The sequence below is a fragment of the Urocitellus parryii genome, chromosome 4 (assembly GCF_045843805.1).
Source record: "Urocitellus parryii isolate mUroPar1 chromosome 4, mUroPar1.hap1, whole genome shotgun sequence".
In the NCBI taxonomy this organism is placed as follows: domain Eukaryota; kingdom Metazoa; phylum Chordata; class Mammalia; order Rodentia; family Sciuridae; genus Urocitellus; species Urocitellus parryii.
Window position 1 is genome coordinate 11159589 of NC_135534.1, and position 24784 is coordinate 11184372.

General features: G+C 44.7%; 1 protein-coding gene across 2 annotated transcripts; it reads right to left on the reverse strand.

Moving 5' to 3' along the window:
* Positions 1 to 162: 162 nt before the first annotated feature.
* On the reverse strand, positions 163 to 23506 carry Asrgl1 (asparaginase and isoaspartyl peptidase 1). 2 transcript variants are annotated; one of them, XM_026407627.2, is made up of 7 exons: positions 23393 to 23506; positions 22613 to 22813; positions 12445 to 12587; positions 11673 to 11830; positions 3904 to 4025; positions 1874 to 1984; positions 163 to 1486 (listed from the first exon to the last, which is right to left on the reverse strand). In XM_026407627.2, the coding sequence occupies exons 2-7, from the start codon at positions 22800 to 22802 to the stop codon at positions 1281 to 1283; spliced, it is 930 nt and encodes a 309-aa protein (XP_026263412.2). In that variant the 5' UTR covers positions 22803 to 22813; positions 23393 to 23506; the 3' UTR covers positions 163 to 1280. The 2 variants fall into 2 exon arrangements, with proteins under 2 accessions (XP_026263412.2, XP_026263411.2); XM_026407626.2 differs by having other exon boundaries at positions 22613 to 22864; positions 23393 to 23475.
* Between the last annotated feature and the right edge of the window lie 1278 nt (positions 23507 to 24784).

The following is a 24784-nucleotide window of genomic DNA, read 5'->3' on the forward strand; positions in this document are numbered from 1 at the left end:
AGGATGTGTTATCACACCTGCAAGCCATCCTCACTTCAAAAGTATGCTGTCTGGTCAGCTGCCTGCACTGAGACCCGGGGAGAGCTTGCATGCATCTGGTCTTGGTCAACAGTGACTCCTAACCACACTGTTATTATTTCAAAACACATTTTATTAGTGGCACATGGAATTTAGAGTTAAGCAACGAGTTTCCAGAGAGAAGGTAAGCCCTGGCAGACTAAAAAACTGAGCAGAAATGTCACAGGAGAAAGACCATTTCCAGTGCAATGAGAGGACGGGTTATTCCTCACCAAGGAAATGACTTTATCAGGCTCAACACACTGAACAATGCCCTTTCAGTACATTCGGGGGGTCCCAAAGCTCTAGAGAGTCTGTGTCTTCAGTGAATTATGGTGTCATTTCTCCACTGATCGGCCACTCCCTGCTGTTGGAGAGGCTGGGAGCCCTGTTACTCCCTGTGTGGGGACGGGGGTCTGTGGCAGGTAGGGGATGGCTTGTGGGAGAATACTAGGTGAACCAAGAAAACCCTTAAGACTCAAAGCACCCCCCACCCCAAGTTTCCCTTGTCTCCAGCTGGGGGAGCTACGGGTGATCAGAGGGTCCTTTGCAAGCATCGGGAAACATGTCTATGTTGGTAAGCTGGAGAACTGAGCTTTCTTAGAAAAATCTGTTTTCCCTCTCTCAGATGAAGAACATCTCCCTTCGAGAATGTTCATGCTTTTGCCAAGTGTCCTTGTCACGTTCCTGCAGCTTCTCCCACCTCACTTAGGCACCTTCACTGGACTGGTCCCTTTGTGGTCCTTCACCTGCAAGCTTTGGGTCTCCCAATCCCAAAAGGCTCCCTGCTCTGAGGCAGTTCCACTGGGCCAAGGTATCCTCCCTTCTTTTTAACCTTACACAATGGAGACTGCTTGCTAGACACTGTCATCTTCACTGGTCTTATTTGGACACATTTTTTTAATAGATGGACACAATATCTTTGTTTATTTTTTTATGTGGTCCTGAGAATCGAACCCACTGCCTCACATGTGCGAGGCAAGTGTTCTGCCACTGAGCCACAACCCCGGCCCCTTTTTTGGATATTAATATGGGCATTTCTCTCATTGCTTTGGAACCACACCCTCAACCAAACATTCAGATACTTATTGATCAAGGCAACAGAATGAGGGACAGATGGCGTAATTTTTCCATTTCTGAATCTAATTGATTAAGTGGCATCTCCCCAGCAGGCAGATGAATTTTACCTCCAAGTTATCACCTAGAATACAAATGTCAGGGGTTTAGGGCAGGTCTGTGATTGTGGTGTCACCAAGGTCAAGGCCAACGTGCAGCTTGTTGTCCTTGGCGGCTGCCCAGGGCATGGAGGTAGAGGTCCACTTTGCCGCCCAGTCTCCTGTTTTGCTGATCAAGATGAGGCCACCCAGACCTTTGATCTTTGACTTCATGTATCCCAACGACAGGTCCGCGGCCTCTTCCACGGTCTTTCCTGAGAACAAAGGAAAGTTGAGAAACAACACAGGTTACTGAAAGGAATCATCCTTTGCAGTATGAGAAGCCAAAGTGAGTTAATGATTTCCATCTGCATGCCTAAAATGAGGATCCTCACCTTATGGCCGAGACAGAGCTCCTGCCTCAGCTAAGCAGAGCTGCCCTCCCTATCCCACCCAGGCTGGGTGCCTCTGCAGCCCCCATCTCCTGAGATGCAGAGAAGAGAGTATTCTAAGTGCTCTCCTAGTCCAGATCCGACTAGAAGGTGGGGAGGAGTCAAATTGTGGAAACTACCTGAAAGAAACATCTGCAGCCAATAAGAGATTGATCACCTAGCTCCTGTACTTGTCTTCACAGATTATGAGCTTGTCCTTGTTCCTCATACCTTGTTCCAGGTGGAAGAGAGTGAGTCTGGCTAGATTCACCTTCAGGATGCTCTCCCCGTGCCCCGTTGTGGAAATGGCTCCGATGTTATTGTCAGCGTAACCTCCAGATCCTGCTCAAAAAAGTGATTGGTTCTAACTGAGCAGCAATGGTCAGGAAGCACAAATACACATCACCTCAGAGTGCTGAAGACTAGGCAAAGGCCAGGTTCATAGCCAGGAGCCACTGAAGCAACGGTGGACCAGGATGCACTGTGTCAATGCACTGGAATCCAGGAGGATGGAGCCCTGGGGAGGGAGGCAGGGGTGACCTCACAGAGCAGCTACACCAGGCCAGCGTCGCCTTTGCCTCAAAGCATATCCATCCCGTCCTGCTCGGTGAACCTGCCCCTCCCGGTCTCCTTCCCACACCCCACATGGAAGTGACTTTGTGGTCTCCTCTCCATTCCTGAACCTGTTCACACACAGCCACTGGCCTGAGAGTCCTGCAGTATTGGCACAGTTAGCCTTTACTCTCCCCTGGTCTCTCAGAAGCATTATATTGATTTTTGCCTTCGCTATTGATGGGGCATGGGGGGGGGAAGGGCTCTGGAATGGAGACACTGTGTGGAATGTCATGGGTCCCCAGGGTTTTCAGAGGCAGGTAACCCCTGGTTCTGGAGGGAGCTGGAACAGGGTAGGGACTGTAAGCTCTAGCGAAGGGAGGTGGCTTTTCTTATAAGCTTTTGCTGTGGGAGGAACTGGACAGACCCCATGGTGTCCAGATGGCTGAGGCAGCCAAGTCTTTACTTTCACTTCTCCTAAGACCACAAAAGGCCAGGCTGGTGCCAAGAGTGGTCCTGGCGTGGGCAGCAGGACTGCAAAGACACCCTCGCTTCTCAAGATGACAACACCTGGGGGAACTCTGCAGTGTGCCCAGTGTCCACCCAGAGTCCTCTGGGGCCGGCTGGGGTGTCCCAAGGGAATGCCTATCAGAAAGGCCAGGTTAGAACCAAGACAAGGACTTTGGGTGACACCTTCTCTCTCTCTCCAGACATCACCATCGCAACGTAACGAATTTGAATTCGGTTTCTGGGACCTGATCTGCCATGCCTCTGGAGCCTGGGCTGAACCCAGCTGCAGGCAAACTGCACAACCAAGCAGACATTTTGGGAGGATAGTTTTTTTTTTTTTTTTTTTTTTTTTTTTTTGCTAAGGAGAAAAGATGATTTCATATCTCAGGGGTAAGTAATTAGACATCTTCTCTTTAAAGAGGCTTCCAGGGTCTCCTCCAAGTTCATGACAGTACAAAGGATGCCAAGAGTTGTCAAGAGTACAGATTACTACCAAAGACTAAAGCAACGCATTAAAAAAGGGAGGGCAGGGTTAGTTTTTCCACCCAAAGTACAAGCTGTTGAAACAATTTAGCTGTTCCTGAAACTTCAATCAGATTTCTCACAAGAAAACTCTGAAAAGTCTGCACGGGATGAAACATAGACAAACCCCCGACCCTGCCAATCACACGTCCTGGAAAAGAGAGGACGTGCGTGCGTCAGTGTTAATGTCAAGAACACTCCAATCTGTAATATTTCTGTAGAAGTGTGTCAAATTTGTGCCACTTAATTCTAATATCTGCAAACTGAAGTTCCCAGCTCTCTTATATCATTAATGTGAGCCCACGCCTGGGAAGAGGTTTTGCGTGCTTAACCCTCTGCAGGCAAGTCGGCAGATTCTGAACCGGGGCTAAAGAGAAGACAGGCAGCCTACAGGCTTAAAAGCCCGGGGGCATTTTAAGCATTTAACGCCTTGCCCATCTCTGTTTCCTTCCCCAAGGCATCCCCAAAATGTAATCCAGGGAGCAGAGTGACCACTGGATGAAAACACCCTCTCAAAGCAGTGCCCCAGACAACCCTTCCAGCCCCCAATTCGGAAGCTGTCATTGAGAAGAGGAAATGAAAAATGAAAAGGAGAGAACAGCGGAGAAGAGAGAACAAAGGGGACCTGGGGACAGGGAGGGAAAGGGGCAGAGGCAGGAGCGGTCCTCCAGACCTACCTACACATGGTGAGTCCCCAACTCGGCCAACCATCTTATTAACGATACCCCCTGTCGAGGTGGCATAAGCCACGTTTCCTTTGGAGTCCAAGGCCACGGCACCCACAGTGCCCGCCGAGTTTCTGCCAAAAACAAAGAGTGACAGTTTGAAGATGAGAAACGCTCCCACAAGCACCAGTGTGGCTTACAGCCACTGAATTCCCACATGACGTGTTGGCGTGTGGGGACACCTTCCATGCCAACACTCTCCTTTGCTTCTTACCCCACGTCAGTCACAGGCAGGTTTCCAGACGCTCTCTAGCTCTGTCCTCTAGGAGGACATCTAGTCCGGCACCACCATTATCTCGCTGTGTGGCTTAAGTTTTATTCCCTGTGTCTCACTGTCCCCATGAACGAGATGGGGATAAATATAACAGATTTATAAATATGACTGCATCTCAAACTTGGGTGTGCATGAGATTCCCTTGGATCCCTGCCTGCCCCCAAGAGATTCTCCAGTGGCCACCAAGAACGGAAAGAAACGGAAGAAGTGAGTTGGTAGCTCCAGGGTGGCCACCGCCCAGGTATGGTGGAGCTGCCAGGTACCTATTTTATGGGGTTTTTGCAAGGATCTAGTAAGTTGATTTCCCTCCTGACATTCTATTATGAATTTTCCGATGAGATGGTTGAAAACGTATTTTAACACCCGTGCATCCACCCAGATTCCACAGTAAACCATCCTGGAATACCGTCAGGTCCGAGGCGCTGAGTCACAGCAGCAAATGTGAGATAGGAGATAGGGGAGTTTAAGCCAAGAAGTGTCGCTATCTGAGATGAATTTTAAAAATAATCATTCTTAGCGCTGCACCCACCCACCGGGACCGTTAAAATTCAAAAGCACAATATAAAGCGCAAACAAAGAATGTGCAGGAACCCCGATCATCATTCATTCAGTAAGGCCGCAGGTGTACACTGGCCAGACCCTTTTGAAATCTCACTTTGCAACATCTGCTAAGGCTGAACATAAAGGCGCTCCACAACCCTACAATCACACACCGCCAATCTGTCCAGCAGAAACATGGACACATGATCACCAGAAAGAGCACATAGATGTTCCCAGCAGCACTGTTTGTAATGACCCCAAACAGAAGACACAAATCCCCCTCCCCACCTCAGGATGAGTAGATAACCATGGGATACTCATGGAATACCACACCCCAGTGGGGAGGAAGGCAGACCCCCAAGTACACACTGTGTGGTTCCACTCAATCCAAGCTAACGACAGGCAACACACCATCCACAGTGCTAGAAGTCAGCCAGCCGCTACCTGGGGGAGGGGAAGGCAGGAAGGGGCAGGAGGTGGGGCTTCTGGCAACATCCTGTTTTCTGATCTGGCAGCTGATTATGTGGGTGTGTGTATTCTGTGAAAATCCATCAAGGTGCAGACGCATGACTGGTGTGCTTGTGTACGTGCTCCTCTGCAAAGTTTATCTTAAAAGAATCACTCTGGCGGTGGTGTGCAGTTGACTGAGAGTCGAGACTAGCAACAGACCGGGAGGAGGTGTGAGGAGGTGCTGGTTTGTTAGGGCAGTTTTGGTGGAAGGGGTGATGAGAGGCTGGACATTTTGAAGGCAGCCCTGAGTTTGCAGGTGGACAGGATGTGAGGAAGAGAAATCTTGAAGGACTCTGAAGGCCTTTGGCCTCACAAGTGAAAAGGCATGTATTGCAGTGTAGGAGATCATTAGGAGTAGGGTTTTTTGTTTTGCTGTTGGTGTGTGTATGGAGGAGCGTGGTTGGGCTTGGACCCAGGCTGGGGGGTTAAGTGGTCACCTGGAGAGGCTGGACCACAGCCCCACACTGCCTGCCTTCAGGGCATCTTCTCAGGAGGAGCCCCCGGTTCCGTTACCTCAAAGACTACTTGTGGGTGGCCAAAGACGTCAATCTAGGGGGCTGTGTGTCTCAAGTGGGAAATACTTTCTGTGTTTTAGTTTTGTAAACTATAAAAAAAGGTAGACATATTACAAAAAAAAATCTTTTATATGGTAAAAAATGCCATAAAGAAAAGTAGATAAGTAAAGAGGTACCCTCAGGCATTGCCAGTGTCAGGCTGGCTCCCAACATTTGCAAGGGACAGGGCAGGAGCACATATGGAGTCAGAGGCCCACACAGCATATATGGTCAGTACTCAGAATTTAGGAATATTCTCTACCTTCTTACCATGGTAAACTATCTTGAAAATATTTTCATACACACACACACACACACACACACACACACACACATACACACACACATATATATATATATATGAAAATAATATATACGCATAAAATAAAGGTATACTGTATATTTTGATATAATGAAATTATTATTATAGTCAATCAAAATTATATATCAAGATACCTTTTTTTGTGTGTGGTAAAAGTACCTAAGATCCACTCTTGGCGAATTTCCAGTAGATAATATCATTAATGACCATCTGCACATTGTGTGTCGGGTCTCTAGATTTATCCATGCTACGTAACTAACTGTTACTTTGTACCCTTGGACCCACTTCCCTCATCCCACCCTCTCCCAGTCCCTAGGAATTATTATTCTTTTCTATGTATTTGATTATTTATTTATTTCAGATGCCGCACGCAGCTGAGATCATGCTGTGTTTTTCTTTCTTTGTCTGATTTCATTTAGCCTGATGTCCTGAAGGCCCATCCATGTGGTTGCAAACGGCAGAATCCCCTTGTTGGTGGGGTTCTCTTTTTTTGTCTTTTTTGGAACTGGGGCCGGGTGGGGGGGTGGTCAAACCCAGGGCTTTGCAAATGCAAGGCAGACGCTTTGCCACTGAGCTACAACCCAGCCCAATTCTTTTTAATATTCCATTACTTACACACACACCCCCTACCCCACAATTTCTTGATCCATGCGTCCGTTACGGACACGTGCACATCTTGACTATTGAGAATGATGCTGCAACGAAGCGGGGAGTGCAGAAGTCTTAGGCCACGCTGATTTCATCTCCCTGGGGTGTACCACACAGACGGGCTGTGGGGTCACATGCTGGTTCTATTTTAGATTTCTTTAGGAATCTCCATGCTGTCTGGTCTTGAAAAGTATCGTAAAGCTACATTTTCATTTAACTGAAAGTTCACATACTACTAACGATGATGTAATTTAATTATCATTATAATTAATATTGTGCACACTTGCACCATTGGATTAGCTGGGGATGGCAGCAGGATTCACAATGGTCATGCACTTCCTCCAAACAATCCATTTTTCTTGTCTTTGTTTCAGGGGTCACTTGTCATGTTCTCACACTCAACATTTTCACACATTATTGAATTCTACTGACAAAAAATGAAAAATAGGACAACCTTTTTGGAGTCAATGTGTTCTTAGTACATTTTTAAGCAATTTTAATCTGGAGATGCCTTACTTCGGATAAATATGGAATTGCCCAATGTAGTTCTTAAAGCATACTTAGATTTGGAAATGAATCCTGATTTTTACATCATTATGCAAAAACACCGCATGGATCTATATACATGATAAATTATTATCACAGAAGATATTAATACTTTAATTTGGTCGTATAAATCACAACCATTTATTATTGTCATTTCATCATCTCTTAAGTGATATCTATTTCCATGTAAATAAATTCTTCTTTTAAATTTCAATGCTGGTATATTATAAAGAAAACCAGAGATAGAAGCATTTTCTTCAATTTTGTTCATATCTCTCTCTTCAAATGAGACCATACCGATTAAAAATAGTGTCTGCAGAAATTGGTTTGGGGACTTTTCGTACATAAGTTCTTCCTTGAATTAGGCAAAGAATATCTGTAATTCTTTTAAAGGAGAAATAGGCCAACTCAGATCTTTTTTTTAAAGCTTATTATTAGAAGACAATAGTGTAAGCCCAGCGTGGTGTTACATGCCTGTGATCCCAGTGACTCAGGAGGCTGACGCAAGAGGATCACCAGCTCAAAGCCAGCCTCAGCAACTTAGTGAGACTCCTCTCAAAATAAAAAACGAAAAAGGGCTGAGGATGTAACTCAGTGGTAAAGCATCTGAGGTTCACTCTCCGGTATGAATTAAACAAACAAACAACAAAAACAGCCCATAGTGTATTCAAGCACTTACAGATAGCACACATTAAAAATCCCCTTCACCTTCTGCGGAGGCCCATGCCTGACTCTTTGGACACCTTCTGTGGTTCTGCTTAGCTCTTCCCATCTAAATTTGGTTGAGTTCCGACGGCAGCATTCAGCAGGTGTCCCCACCACGTGTCTTTGTTATAGGGTCAGACACGAATCCAGTCAAGATGCTCTCCCTTTGGGCATATCTGGAGGATCCCTCTGTGTTCCACAGCACCCTGCCCTTGGCACATATCCCAGAGGTCACATATCCAACACAGCTGCGCACAGACACAGAACCTAGTGGACTCCCGGCCAAGCTTCCTGCTTGTATGCTTCCATTACCAACCCGGTCAGATCGGTCGTCACTATTATCACAGGCTGGCCGCCTCCAACAGTCTTTTAACTTAACGCCTACAGCAAAGTTTCCCCACCCACTTCTTCATTGAATTTAAAACCATATTTTAAGAAGCTGACGTAAAGCCAGTGAAACACAGGTTGCTTTAGACTTGTTTCCCGTCCTCAAGTACCGCGATGAGCCTCCGGCAGACCTCAGTTGTCCAGCACGTCTTCTGACCACGGTACGTTCTAAACGTGTTAATAAACACATTTTAGCTGGGTTCAGTGGAAGAGTGTTTGTCTAGTATGTGTAAGGTCCTGGGTTCCAACCTTAGCACTGCAAAAACAAAACACCTCCAAAGACAAAACGAAAAAACTACCACTAAACCAGCCAACCAACAAACCACTCCCCAGTTCGCCTGCCTATAATCCCAGCTACTTGGGAGGCTGAGGCAGGAGGATCAGGAGTTTGAGGCCAGCCTGGGACAGTGAAACTCTATCTCAAAAAAAAAAAAAAAAAAAAAAAAGATTTAATGTCTTTATTGCCCATTAAATTAAGTGTTTGAATTCCCCATTCTACACACTGAGCACGGTTTCACTATTTTCTGTCTTCAAATCATGTTTGGCATTTTGCCGAATTTCGAAATCATTTTTACTAAACCAAGGACATTTCTGTTGTGCTGTAAACCCTGGTGGTGTCTTGAACCATGAGGCTTGACTAAATCCTGGACACACGTGTTGTCCTCTCCAGGACAGCAGGTCACGTTTCCAGCGCTATATTTTCCTGGTGTCACCAACTGTCCACTGTGTGGTCAGCCTCTTCCTCCCAATCCCTGTGCTTTTTTTGTGTGTGATTCTTTGTGGCCAGAAATTCAATTCTTCAATGAAGAATATCGAGCTTCAGGGATTTCACTTGATCTGTTCAAGTTGTGGATTCCATGAGAATTAACTTCTTACTGATTTCCACTATTTGGATAAGAAAATGAAGATTTAACAAAGAATTGGCCATGTCCTGTTGTGAACGTCACGTGACTCATCCTGGAAGGAGATGGCTGGCTTTATAGATTCCAGTTTTTAAAGTGGAAGCAGACTCTTCTTTGAAGATTTTTTTTACTTCTTTTTTTCTTTCACTTTTTTTCCTGTTGTGAGATTCATTTTAGTATTCAGTCTTTTTCTATCAAAATCTTGACTTATACTCAATTTCAATAACCTAGGGATTAAAAAGTAAAATAAAGTTATATCCAAAGTATACAAAAAATCAGAATATATTTTCATAAAAAAATGAAGCGGGAATCTAAAGAAGTTGAAAAAATATAAAAAGTAATTTAAAGACTTAATTTTCAAGTCAGTTTTTTGTAAAATATAAAAAAAATTGTCTATTAATACTACAATCAAAACGTGGGTTATAAATAATGAATATGTCTTACGTCAAAATCACTTAAGAGCTGAGAATTTTAATGTTACATTTTTGAAATTAACTAAATGTTTTAATGATCTCTTATTAAATAAAACAGAAACACTCAAAATTCTGTATTCAAGGTCCATTTAGTTAGCCCCTTGGGCAGCTGACTCTGGAGCTGTGCTGTTCACTGTGGTCACCGCCAGCTACAGGTGGCCGCTGGTGACTGCTAGCCACATGTAGCTAGGCTGCATTGAGGTGCACCACAGGCACAAAACACATGTAAGATTTTAAAGATTTAGTATGAAAAAAAGAGTGTAAGATAGCTCATAATTTTTATAGTGATTACCAGGTGAAATGGAAATATTTTGGATGGTAATATAATATACTGTGTTAAATAAAATATATCATTAATTTCATCTGTTTCCTTTTATTTTTAAAAGTGATGTAAGTGGCTCTCATTATGTTTCTACTGCTCTTCTAGTCAGACATGCACACAAATTTAACTCTGTGCACATGCTACTAATTCAGTACCTTCAGAACTTCAAGCTGAAACAGCAGAGCCGAGATTCTGGATGCCTGGCATTAGAGGGAATCAATACTTTGTGACAAGTTAACTTTTCATTAATTTGCGTTTTCTCTTACCTGAGTCCTGCTGTTCCAGTCTTCCCACATTCCAGAGCAGTACCCATCTCTGCTGTTGGCAGTGGTACAACCCACAGATTTGGACTCAGGTGGCCTCTGCTTCCGAGACGCAGGGCAAGGGAGGTGGCGCGGCCTTCCCCTGGTAGCTGAATGGAGTCAGTCACAGGAGCAGATGAGGAGGGAGGCGGAGGGTTATGGGTTGTGTGGTGCCAATACTGAGCGACAAAGGTGTATTCATGGCGTGAAACCCTTCTAAAGTGCCGGGCTCCAGGCAGGAGCCCTGCTTGCTTACATCTAAGAGCAGCGCTGGCTGGTGGAGATGCAGAGTTCCAGAGTCTTGGGATGCAACGTGGCAACATCTTTGGATATAAACATGAACCATTTATCAAGCCACCCTCTTCCTCCACTAGCCCACTGACACACTAGCATGCTCCTGAGGTTGCCACCAGTTCCCAGCACATGGCCAGCCTGGTAAATCGGATTCTTTTTTTTTTAACGTTTATTTTATTTATTTTTATTTTTACGTGGTGCTGAGGATTGAACCCAGGACCTTGTGCATGCTAGGCGAGCGCCCTACCGCTGAGCCACAACCCCAGCCCCTCCCAGGTAAATCGGATTCTTAACCAGAATTCTCTGGGACACTTTTCCATCTGGTGGCACCTGCCTGGCCTCAGCACTGCAGATCTGGTAAGTATGATTCTTTAGGGAGGGGCTTAAGCATGAATATTCTGAAAAAGTTCCCTAGGTGGTTCCAAGTAAGAACTAGGCAGCGTCTCTAAAGTGAGTCCATTATGACTTCCCATGCCATCTTCACGTTTTATTTTCAAAATTGCTTTAAATAAGAGGATTTTTGCAGGGCACGGTGGCGCATGCCTGTAATCTCAGCAGCTCAGGAGGCTGAGAGAGGAGGATCCCGAGTTCAAAGCCAGCCTCAGGAAAGGTGAGGAGCTAAGCAGCTCAGTGAGACCCTGTCTCAAAATAAAATACAAAATAGGGCCGGGGATGTGGCTCAGAGAGTAAGTGCTCCTAGGTTCAATCCCTGGTACCCAGTCAGGGAAGGGAGAAGCATCTGGGTAAATGACACCCTAATGCAAATCATTCTCTCCTTAAATCATGCCAGGAAAGGAACTCTGCTCGCCTGGCTCATAGGAGTAATAAGCAAAGTTACATTTGAGAATAACAAGAGTAGCTTTTCTGGTATTTGGTTCGGATCATTTAAGAAATGTAGATATTTAATAACTCCCGGAAGGATGGGCGGCAGGTGAGACTCACTTTGGATAGTCTGATCTCTGGGCGCCGTTCCCATGCTTCTCTTTTTCCAGCTGCTTCTTGCTTCTCTCCGTTATCAGTTCTTCCATGGCAACCTCTGGAACCCCCATCTCTGCTGCAAACCTGCCCGCACCTTCACCCGTCAGAAAGCAATGAGGTGTCTGAGCCAGCCAGAAAAGGAGAAATGGTTAATTTCTGGAAAATCTCTAATCTTCTTACCTGTACCAACTGTGTGGAAATAATTGTTTCTCTTTGGGTACAAAGGATCAAAATGTAAATTTCATTGACTGGCTTTTCTGAATGCAGAAAAAGGGATGTGACTTACATATGATCTTAAATTTAGAAAACTTAACATGTTTGTATTTATCACATGCTCCTAAATAGCTGGTCTGCTCAATTTGTGTGTGCTGAGTTATAGGTGTTGAAAGAGGCCTGAAGAAAATACAGGAAAAGCCAGTCACAGGGGTGCACGCCTGTAATCTCAGTGGCTTGGAGGCTGAGGTAGGAGGATCGTAAGTTCAAGCCAGCCTCAGCAACTTAGTGAGGCCCTAGGCAACAGAGGAAGACCCTGTCTCCAGGTAAAAACCCCAAAGGGCTGGAGATGGTGGCTTGGTGGAATTGTGGCCGATTTGAGAACTCAGATGCTGCTATTTCTGTTTCTGTACATATTTTTAGAACAGTGATCTCAAGTACTTCCCCTCAGTCAGGCCTCTGTTTGTCACTGAGGCCCTGGGGTGGACACTCCGCGGGAACACGGCGCTCCATGCACATGTACCTTTTCCATAACAAGCCGTGCAAGTCTGACGGGATTCGCTATATTGCGCACTGCAGACACTGCTCCTGTGGACAGGTCTTTGCCGTCCATGATACTGGCATCCATTTCAACGTCACCTTCTGTGTTCAAGACAGACCCACAACCTACAACCAAGTTGAAAAGCAAAAATTAAGAATTTAGAGAAGAATCCAGGTTTTCCTGTAACTGATCCACTTCAATCCATCTCTATTCCACTGCCAGAGGAAGGGGATTTTTTTTTTTTTTTTTGGTATTGGGGATTGAACCCTGAAATCTATCCTGAGCCCTTTTTACTTTTTATTTGATTTTCAGATAGGAACTCACTAAGTGATCCAGTCTGGCATTGAACTTGCAATCCTCCTGGCCCTGAGTGACTGGAATTACTGGAGTGTGCCATCATGCTAGGACACAGTGTTTTTGTCTTTTTTTTTTTTTTTTTTTAAATAAAACAGTATTCCTGTCCCCTCCCAGGTTCCTTACTTGCTCTCCAGATATGTGATGCCATCTGCCATGAGGCCCCCACTAGCCCTGGGCAGATGGTGGCTACCAAGCTCCTGAGTCCCAGAACTGTGAGCTAACTACCCCACTTTCCCTCCCCTCCCCTTCCTCCCTCCCTTTCCTTTGTGGTATCTGGATTCAAACCCAGAGCCCTGTGCACACCAGGCCAGTGCCCTGCTCTCCACCGAGCTACACCCCCAGCTCTACCTCGGATCTTCTGTTATAGCCATAAGAAATGGACTAGGACAGCATCCTACAACCTACAAAACAGAGTGGGAAGCCCTTCCTGGTCTGGCCTCTGACCTCCTGGTCCACTCCAGCTCCTCTCCGGATCCACTTCACTCAAGTTGGGGGCTTCCATGCACACACCTCAGCCCTCATCACAATCTCCCTTTCTCCAACTCCCGCTGCCTGCGGGGCGCCCGCAAATCTCTTAACCCTGTTGTTCCTCCATCTTCTCATTTGTAAGATGAGGGAAGAACACCCACCCGGGCCATCCTTGCAGGCTTCAGTGAGGCAGAAAGGCACCTTAAGCACTCAGTCAGAATAGCCCCTGGCTTGGCCTTGTGGGAAGGCAGGAACACTGGCTGCTTCGATTGTGTGCAAACTGAACAGGCCAGGAAACCGGCAAAGCAACTTTCCCCATGTTGAATGTCCATTAGATCCAGGTCTGTATCCTTCTGCCAAGGCAGCTCCCATCTTTCCACCACTCCTAGAGCCTTCACGGGTTGTGACATGAAACCCACCTTTACAGAAGCAATTATTTTAAGGTTACAGGAGAGTATTACACTAGAAAATTTTGCAAGACTGATAATATAAGCAAGATTAATATCTTAAAATTAGTTACAGTAATTACCAAAGCAGCACAAGTTGTCCTTTGGGCATAGAATGACATGCCCTGCTATTTATAATATGCCTATTATCAAATTGTATAAAAAGATATACTATCTGTAGAAATATACTTTAAATATAGAGACACAAGTAGATTAAAAACATGGAAATCTGAAGAATATTTTACCCAATATTATAAGACACAAGCTAAAAAAAAGAAAAGAAAAATGCTAAAAAATCAAATGCAGTGGGGCTGGGATTGTGGTCAGTGTAGAGCGCTTACCTAGCATGTGTGAGGCACTGGGTTCAATTCTCAGCACTGCATATAAATCAATAAAATGAAGTCCTATTGACAACTAAAAATATTTTAAAAATCAAATGCAGCAATATAAAGAAAAAGATTCTACATCCTGACAAAGTGGTGTTAATCTCAGGTGTATGCAAGCCTGGTTTAACATTTAAAAAAAATCAATCAATCCGTAGTCACCATATAAGACAAAAGCAAAAACATATCTCAATAGATAAAGAAAACTCATATGACAAAATGTGACATGCATATATGATGAAAAAAAATCTTAGCAAACTAGTAAGGGAACTGCTTCAACCTGGATATCTATAAAATCCTGTAACCACACACACTTAATGGTCAGAGACTGGGTGCTTTCCCCCCACTGCCTTTATTAGCTCTATTGAACATAATATTGAATGGGTTTACTAATGGAATAAGATCCTCCCCCCCAAAAAAAGAAATAAAAGGCATAAAGATTGGAAAGGAAGATACAAAACTGTCTCTAACTGTAGATGACATAACTGTGTGAGCAATTAACAGAATCTCCCAATGCTACTAGTATCAATAAATTTACCAAGGTCACAGAATTCAAAGTTGCTATTATGTGGCCCTATATTCAAATGTTGAAACCTTTATCCCTACGGTGATTGTATTAGAAGGTGGTCCTTGAAAGGTAATTACTTCATGAGGGTGAACAAATATCCAGAGCAAATACCTAAGAAATCAAAGACAGATACTCAAAAACACGACACGTAAAACAAAATGGGATTCTAAAAAAACATTCAAGTAACTCAAAGGCAGGCCAGAAGAGAAAACTGAAAAACAGGGCAAACAACACTAAAATGTGATAGGAGATTCAAGTCGTCACATATAATTATATAAAATGCAAATATTCTAGATGGATTAATTAAAAGACAGACATAGGCAGAGTGGATAAAAACTTTACCCAACTCTATGTCCTGGCAACCCTGTTCCTGGGCATTTATCCTGGAGGTACAGAAACTCATTTTCACACTAAAGTCTGTTCACACACCTTCTCAGCAGCTTTACTGGCATAGTCCCCTCCCCCAAACTGGAGACAACTAAAATATCCTTTACCAGGTGAATGTTTAAATAAACTGCAGTACATCTGTACCAGACAATGCTACTTAGCACTATAAAGGAATAAACTTGACATGGGTAACATGTTAGATGGATCCAGGGCTTATGTTGAGTGGGGGGGAAATTTCCAAAAAGTCACATGATTCCCTTTACTGTGCATTCTGAAAGTAATAAAATTATAAAGACGGGAAACAGATGAGCGACTTACAGAGGTTAGGGAGGATGGAGATAGTGATAAGCATTTAGTTAACCATCCCAGTTTCCTGGCACACAGCTGCTAACATTCTTGGAAGACAGAGAGTAGGAATTGTCTTTTGTGTGCTCAGGAGATGGCTGGTGGCTAGGGGCTCCCAGATAGTGTCAGGATAGGGGGCTGGCTGCCAGAGGAACTAACCATGTGGTTAAAGGGTCAACCACTGCCCTAACCACTGGGGGAGGAACAGACTAAAAGTTGAGTTGATAACCAATGGCTGTGGTTTAAACAATCAATCACACCTACAAAATGAAGCCTCCATAAAAACTCCTCAGGATGGGTGTGGAGAGGTCTGGGGTTACTGAACTCATGGAGGTGCCAGGAGGGCAGCAAGCTTAAAGAGGGCATGAAAACTCTGCACCCATCCTATAACCTTGACCTGTACCTTTCTTCATGTGCATCCTTTATTATATTAATAGAATAAGCCAGTAAATGGGTGAGTTTTGTGACCTGTCCTGGAAGGTAAATGGGGGACACCTTGTGGAACTAAGCCCTTAACCCGAGTGATCTGACTCTACTCCTGGTAGATAATGTTAGAAAGGATTAGACATTGCCATGTCATCTGGCTTATGATTTGTATCCTTTATCATCTTCCTTATAATAAATAAGCAAGTACAAGTGTTTCCCTGGATTTTGTAAGCCTTCTAGAAATATACGGAGCCTGAGGAGGGGAACAGGGAGCCCCTGATATGTTAGACAGAAGTGAGCAACCTGGGACCCACTAATTGTCCTTAATCTGTGGGGTCTACTTAGAGTCATAATTGAACTGAAGGATACCCAGTTGATGTCCAGAGAATTATTAGAGAATTAGTTGGTATGAAAAAAACAAAAACAAAAATAAAAACAAAAAAAACTTCCATCTCTTAGGCTACCAGGAGTATTTTGTGAGTGAAGAGAAGAAAACCAATTTATTCTTCCTATAGGCCTTTTCAACAATTGATGCTTGAATAATTATGCAAAAAAAGAACATTGATATATACCTTGTACCATAAACAAAAATGTATCCCAAACAGATCAGAGACTTAAAATTTCTAGAAGACTACTTAGAGAAAATGTTTGTAACCCTGGATTAGGTAAATATTTATGCTACGACATGAAGAGCATGATCTATTAACAATAAAAATGAATAAATTGGACTACTATGAAATTGAGAACTTCTGCTTTTTCAAAAACACTGTTAACAGACAGAAATGATAAGCCACAGACAAGGTGAAAATATCTAGAGATCACATGTCTAAGGTTTACACCAAATTATATAAAGAACATTTAAAACTCAATAATAAGGGGAAAAAAACCAATAAAATTGACAAAGGATTTGAATAGAGACTTCATGAAAGAAGAAATGTGGTTGGGGGAAAAAAAAAACACATGAAAAGATGTTCAATATCATCTGCTATTTTGGGGAATGCTAATTACCACCACAATGAGATTCCTCCATGCCCCTATTAAGATGGCTCAACTTTAAAAAATACTGATGAAACCCAGAGCTGGTGAAGATTCTGAGCAACTGGAACTTTCATCTATTGCTGGTGGGAATGGAAAATGGCAGTCCCACTGGAAAAGTCTGGCAGTTCCTAATAAAGTTGAAAACATACTTGCCATATACTCCTGGGTATTCACACAAAATACCTAGGTTTTGTGTTTACCCAAAAACCTGTGTACAAATGTTCATGGTGGTTTTATTTATAACCATCCCAAGTGGAACAAGTCCCCCAGCTGGTGAACGGCTAAATGAGTGGGGTACCTATACAACAGAACGCTTCTCCACCTCAAAGACACACTTGGGAGGATATCCAGATCTATGTGGACATTCTCATGCACTGTTGGGTGACAATTCAGACTCCAAAGGCTACAGACTGCATGAATCCATATATGACATTCTGGAAAAGACAAAACTCTAGGGATAGAAAACAGATTAGTTGTTGCCAAGGGCCAGAAGTGGATGGAGGTGTGGACCCAAAGGATGTGGAGAGGGAGAGAACCATTTTATTTTTTGATCGTAGTAGGGGCTACACCTCCATATGTATTTATCACAGTCATCGACCTACACGCTAAAAAGGGAATTTTATTGTAATGTAAATTATATAAAAAAACCCAATCATTAAAATTGTACAGTACTAGGCTAGTGGATCCTAAACCTGGTTGCATCTTAGAACCACACGAGAGACTTCAAAACAAAGAAACAAACAAACAACAAACAACAGAAAAACCACAGACAATTCCTAGACCCCACAATAGACTTTTGCCATTTAGATGTAAAGGAGTTAAAAATGCTATAAAGAATTATAGACAGCTATGAGGAATTTAGAATTATAAAAACAATCCTGTTACCTCAAAGACTCTTTGACAACTTGTAAAACTGAATTTACAGAGGGGCTGGGGCTGTGGCTCAGTGGTAAAGCACTTGCCTAGTAGGTGTGAGGCACTGGGTTTGCTCCTCAGCACCACATAAAAATAAATACATAAAAATAAAGTCATGGGCTGGGGTTGTGGCTCAGTGGTAGAGCCCTCGCCTAGCACATGCAGGGCTCTGCGTTCAATCCTCAGCACCATATAAAAATAAATAAAGATATTGTGTCTGTGTACAACTAAAAAAAAAATTTTTAAAAATAGTCACTGTGTCCATCTACCACTAAAGGAAATTAAAAAAACCCTTAATAATAGAGAGAATAAATGACAATCTAAAGTGCTGTGTGAACGTTGCTCTATTCCAGGAAATGTAAAGGCTGAAAATCTAAGTAAGACTTTAAACAAGATTTGTAAGATGGGTGTGGTGGTGCCTTTAGTCCCAGCGACTCAGGAGACTGAGGTGGGAAGATCACTTGAGCTCAGGTTTTTGAGGCCAATCTGGGCAACATAGTGATACCCCAGCTTGGAAAAAGGAAAAAGGAAAAAAAGAAATTCTGGCAGTCAAATCTCAAAGTTCAATTTTTATTCCATTAGTATCAAATAAACGACTTCAAATACTGGAACAAGCAGTAAACAGAAAGTAACATCCATATTAAAACAGGAATGGAAACACAGCATTTTCACTGACACTCAGATAAGTTGTTGTGAGTGCTAGTTATCATCACAGAACCCAATAACTGCTGGGAATCAGCTTTTTGTATGAAGTTCCCAAATAGATATTCCAGGGGATGATGGTAGAGGCTGCTTGAATCTGTCTGTAAAAGCAAATGGAAAAACAGCCAAGACAGACAGCATACTGTTAGAGCCCATCTATTCCCCCAAATCTTTCATTTCCTTTTTTAAAGCTCTACTCATCTCCCTCAAAGAGCTGAACAGCAACATCTGGACATTAGAGGAAGGTACCCAGAAGGTAGCCAAGAAAGGAGAGCTGGCTGCTGGGTGCTGGGTTTCCTAATCCGGACTTCCCCACAAACGAGGGATCCTGTTAGCTAATAGATGGCGGGGGACCAGAATCTGCTTCAAATCAAGGTCCTCTGCAAACAAGTGGGGGTTTGTCAGCCAGCGGGTCCTGACTGCTAAGAGGCATTTGGTTTACAGGTCTCCCACTGACAAACCTGGCTGCTTCCCATGCTGGCTGCTTGGTCCCCAGCTGGTAAACTCTGGTTCTACAAACAGCCATAAAAGTGCACTGTCACGTCTCATTCTGTGGTCAGGCAGACTTGCGAAAGGTTTGCTTTTTTTAAAAAAATATTTTTTGGTTATAGACGGATGCAATATCTTTATTTTGTTTATTCATTTTTATGTGGTGCTGAGGATCGAACCCAGTGCCTCACATGGGTGAGGCAAGTGCTCTGCCACTGAGCCACAACCCCAGCCCCTGCGAAAGGTTTTTAAGAGTTGGTGAGTGATCAGCAGAGTCAAGGAGATAGCACAAATACTCAGTCAATATTCGCTGAACGATGTTGGGTGGGTGGTGTAATTCCAAGAAGTATTTTAATCATGAGATCTTAGGTTTCTCTTTTAGAATAAAGAGGAAGCAAATGTCTTGCAGCAAGTTAGTCAATTTTTTTGGGCCTTAGTGTTCTCAACTGAGAAATGGGCATAATAATTATACCTTGTTCACCAGACTACAGTCCACATTTAATGAGCTAATTGTGCAAATTTCTTAGACTATGGTATATAGTACATCATATATCAGCTATGATGATTATTAGTCTAAAAAATGAGCAGATTTGAGTCAAAGAAGCCAAACACAAAAGCATCATACTCTGTATGATTCCATTTTTATGCAATTTTAGGAAATGTAAGCTAATCTATGGTGACAGAAGCGCATCTGGACTGCTGCTAGGGATGAAGAAGGGAATAACTGCAAAGTGGTGTGAAGGAATTTTAGGGTTCCTTAGCTCTCAATACCTCACTTCTGACATCAGATGTGTGGGTTTTTTTCCCCTGGCACATCAATTCATCTGCAGTTGATGTCCTATAATTCAATTTACTTCTGACACCATCTACACGAGCTAGAGTCAGATCCCACAGGTTAGACTGCCTCCTACTTCAGAAGCCAATTACAGGTAGATTACCCAAAACTTCTGCCTCACTTGGCTATAAATGGAAGGTTTTGATGGGTTTCTGCAACTCGCCCCATTTTTTGAGGGGGGGGTTCCGGGGATTGAACTCAGGGGCACCACTGAGCCACATCCCTAGCGTTATTTTGTATTTTATTTAGAGACAGGTCTCACCAAGTTGCTTAGGGCCTTGCTTTTGCTGAGGCGGCTTTGAACTTGTGATCCTCTTGTCTCAGCTTCCTGAGTTGCTGGGATTACAGGCGTGTGCCACCATGCCCAGCAACCTCTTTCTTCAGTTTCATTAATTCCCTAGGACACTCATTAGACTCAGGGTAATACTAATTTTACTGGTTTAGAACCTGAGTAAAGGATAGGATAAGGGACACAGATGAACAGCCAGATGAAAAATGTAACAAGGATTTAGTGGTTACTTTTGCTAAAAGCACTGACTCTTCTGACTCTTCTCTTCAGCCTGTAGATGCCCACTGAATAACTAAAGCAAATAAAGCTTGGCATCTCTCCTTCATTCTGTATCTGTCTCCTTTATCACCTTAAACTTTGTATAAAATTCCTGCTCAACTCTGCACGTAGGCATTTAAGGAGTATATGTCTGAAAACTGGTAATAAAAAGTTGATTAGCCTTGAATTTACCTAGCCTCTTTATCCCCCTTCAAGGTAGGAGGCATCAAGAGGAGAGTAACTAAAATATTTTCAAGATTCAAATAACAGCTTTTTACAATATCCTATCCCAGACCAGTTGCAGCAGTGCCTATAAGTCTCCAGTCATTGCTCTAAATCTTCAGTTACCTTGGATTCCAGGATCAGGGGAGCCTCACAGATATATTACCCTATGGTGGGAATGGGATTGTCCCTTCATAGGATAACTTCTATGGAACCACCCAGAAGAACCACAACTGAGATAACTATCAACCAGAGAGCAGTTTGACCAAGATGCTTAATTATGCACACCTCTTGCCCCCTCCACATCTTTCTCCATTTAAACCTAAATTCATGTCAGTACCGCACCCCCCCTAACAGGTTGAAGACATTTTCTTCTTATTTAGTCCCTTGTCTTCCTAGTATATCTATCTACACTGATAAAACTTCTTTCCTTCCTTTGCCCCTGATCATCTCTTATACTGGCATCTTGATGAGTGGCAGAACCTACAGGGACCCCTGGAGCAGGGCCTTTGTTGTAAAACCCCAGTAACAAAAATACACAGGGTCAAGTCTGGAAAGGCTCCTGGGCACAGGGGCTTCTGACCCTGTGGAGTTGGTGTTTACTACCCTCCTGGTACATGGGTTTGTTCACTAACTAGAAAGTTTCCCCAAACCTGGGGTTCTGGGATTTTTATGGAAGGCTTCATCATGTAGTCATGATGGATTATAAACTGTCTCTGGCTCCTCTCCCTTTCCAAGGGGATGGGGGTGAAGGGCTGCAAAATTCAACCTAATTATGGCTTGGATTGTATACTGACCAGCCTCTATTCAGAACCCCCCCAAAGTCACCTCATTAGGACAAAAGCTGTTCTTATCACCCAGGAAATTACAAGAGATGGGTACTTTGTGTTAGTAGCTGGGGTCAAAGATCAAATATTAGAATAAAAGATTCTCCTAGCTCAGGGCATGGCGGCACATGCCTGTAATCTCAGTGGCTTGGGAGGCTGAGACAGGAGGACTTCAAGTTCAAAGCCAGCCTTAGCAATTAGGAACATAGTGAGGCCCTAAACAACTTAGTGAGACCCTATCTAAAATATAAATACACACACACACACACACACACACACATATAAATAAATGGGCTGGGGATGTGGCTCAATGGTTAAGTGCCCCTGGGTTCAATCTTTGGTACATGGTCACGCACACCTGTAATCCCAGTGGCTTGATAGGCTCAGGCAGGAATATTGAGAGTTCAAAGCCAGCCTCAGCAATGGGAGAGGCACTAAGCAACTCAGGGAGACCCTGTCTTTAAATAAAATACAAAATAGGGCTGGGGATATGGCTCAGTGGAGTGCCCCTGATTCACTCCCCTGTACAAATCTCCCAGCACTCTCATGGTCCTCTGGAATTACAAGGGTTTCAGGTGCTGTGTTCCTGAAAGGGTGGAGAGAGACCAAATACACATTTCTTATTCTGTCATAATATCACAGAGGGGATAGAAATGTTTTAAATCTTGGGTGTGGCGGTGGTCATACAGGTGTACACCTTTTTTCAAAACTTGAAAAGGGTACAGTTTATGATATGTAAAGTTTCTTCCCTCAAGGCCCCCCCCCCAACATAAAAAAAGGCCTTTTGGTATATGAATTCTCAGAAACTGGTTAAATAAAGGGTGAATTAGTGGATTTAAAATTTCTGACTCCTCCCAAAACAAGTTGATCAACAGGTAAAAAGAAAAATACTGCTTTTCCCCTTACCATATTATTTCACTGGACACCGCTGAGCCTGCCTGTAATCCCTGTGAATGGGGAGGTTGAGGCGGTGGAAGCCCAAGTTCAAGGACAGCCTGAGTCTCAGCAACTTTGTCAGACCATGTCTCAAAATTAAAAGGGGCTGGGGATGTAGCTCAGTGGTAAAGCGCCCCTGGGTTCAACCTGCCATACCAAACAAAACCCCCAAAGACAACATCTTAGACTCTTCAAGTATGTTTTGGGGTAGGAGCTTGATCTGATTGGCGTATTGTTCACTAGCTGAGGCGCAATTTACCTGCGTTGAACTCGGGATCGTTCTCCAGGATGGTCACTGCTTCTTCCACAGCATCGACTGCGCTCCCTCCCTCCTTGAGGACGTTGTAGCCCCCAGTCGCTGCTTTCGAGATGCCCTGGCGCACTCGCTCTTTCCGGTCCTGGGAGATGCTGCTGGCTCCGCCACCGTGGACCAAGACCACGGGATTCATCTTGACCGAGCCTAGGCGTCAGGAAGAGGCAAGCGTCACTCCGACAGGTCCAAGTTCTGAAACTGCAGGGCAAGATCTCCGCTGGAGACCGCGGAGAGGCCAAGTCCAAGTTTTCACTTCGGGAGGCAACTTCCTGAGACGGTGGCGCCGAGGGGGACTCGGTCTGACCTTGGTACCTAAAGCCCAAGGCGACCCCTGACCTTCAGAATTCCCCGCTGGCCCGGGCCTGGGGTACCTGAGCGCCCCATGTCGAGGGTTCGGGACCCAAGCCTGCGCCCCAGCCACACCAGCTGCAGTGGACCCCATTTTCCCCGAACAACCCCAGTCCCGGTCTCAAGTCTGGTCGCCCTCCGGGAAGAGCGCTCAGTGACCTCGTCGGGCCTCGGTTTCCCCGGGGGCGAGTGGCCCCTTCCTATTCCCACCGAGGGGTCGGGGCCGTCTGAGCACCGAACCTCCTCGGCGTCCAAGCCTCGGACCCGCAGCACCGAAGCAGAGAGCTTCCCACCTTCAGGAAAGGTCATTTCTGTCCACGTCGCCCACCAGCCCTGCACCTTGGGCTGCTGCTCCCGCAGGGCGGCGGACTGACTTACCGAGGGCGCCGCGGGAGGCGGGCGCGGGGGTGTCACGCAGGTGGAGCCGCCGATCGCAGCCCTCCCAGGCCGGCTCTGCAAACCGCTCGGCCCGCAACCGCTTGGCGGGCAACGGTTCCGCGCCTGCGCACGAGGGCGGGGCCGGCGCCGCGGGGTGACCGTAACCCGCCCCGCCCCGCCCGAGGCGCCGCGTCCTGCACCTTTCCCGGGTCAGCGCCCCGCTGTGTCCGCGTGGTGCGCCTCTTCGAACCCGGCGTCTCTGGACTTCCACCCTCTAGTTGCAAACGGGCACACTCCTCCCGATAGGCTGGGGGCGGGTGGCCGGGTTGCTGGCCCAGATTTTGTAATTGCATATCTAAATACGACGCTCTGAGTACGGAGCTGGCTGATTATCGTTTTCAATTAGATCCTCGTCCCTTTCATTGTCTCTTTTTAAAATCTACTACAAAGAACAGAAAGATAAACGGTAAAAACCTCTTTGATTGGTCAGGTTCCGTGGGCGGCGGGCACCGAGAGTCTTAAAACCCCAGCTTACTTCTTACCAAGACAAAACCCAAGTAAAGCCTCTAGCTTCTCTCGCTCTTTTTTTTTTTTTTTTTTTTTTTTTTTTTTTTTTTGGTGCCATATATTGAACTCAGGGGCACTCGACCACTGAGCCACATCCCCAGCTCTTTTTCTATTTTACTTAGAGACAGGGTCTCACTGAATTCCTAAGCTCCTCATTGAGTTGCTAAGCGCCTTGCCCTTGCTGAGGCTGCCTTTGAACTCGCCACCTTCCTGTGTCAGCCTCCCGAGCTGCTGGGATTACAGCGCGGTCCTCCACTCACTCTTAACCGATTTGGAGGTGAGGCGGCTGGGCGATCCTTTGTTAGTTTCCCACTAGTTTTGCTGTAGATAACACCTCTGAGGGTTATAACGATAACCTGCCTAGATAATGGAACCTGAAGGTTGATTTGCTTCACAACTCTTTGACTCTGCAGCTGGACCTCCAGATGGCCCAGGAGTAGTTTCCTATTGCATTTTTGTTGCCCTAACTTTTGGATTAGTTTATACTCGGCTCTGCTCATAGACCCGTTGGCGTTTCAGAAATGTTTTGTCCAGAACTGTGGTATAGGGTTAATTTGACCCAGACTTGCCTAGTTCCCCTGCCCCTGCGGAAGGCTAAGGATATCTAAAGGTCCTGGAGGATCTCCACCTATTCCCAGAGAAGACAGAATTATGAAGCCCTTTATTAGCTTTCCTTTTCTCTCATTATTCCTGTCCTATACGTTTGAGTCTTCAACCTCATGGGGAAGAGATGCTGATTTGTGAGCAAAGCTCCCTCTTTTCTTTGGTCGCTGAGTGAAAGCTCAAAGTGTAATCCAATCCAGCTCTCCTCACTTGGATGCTGAT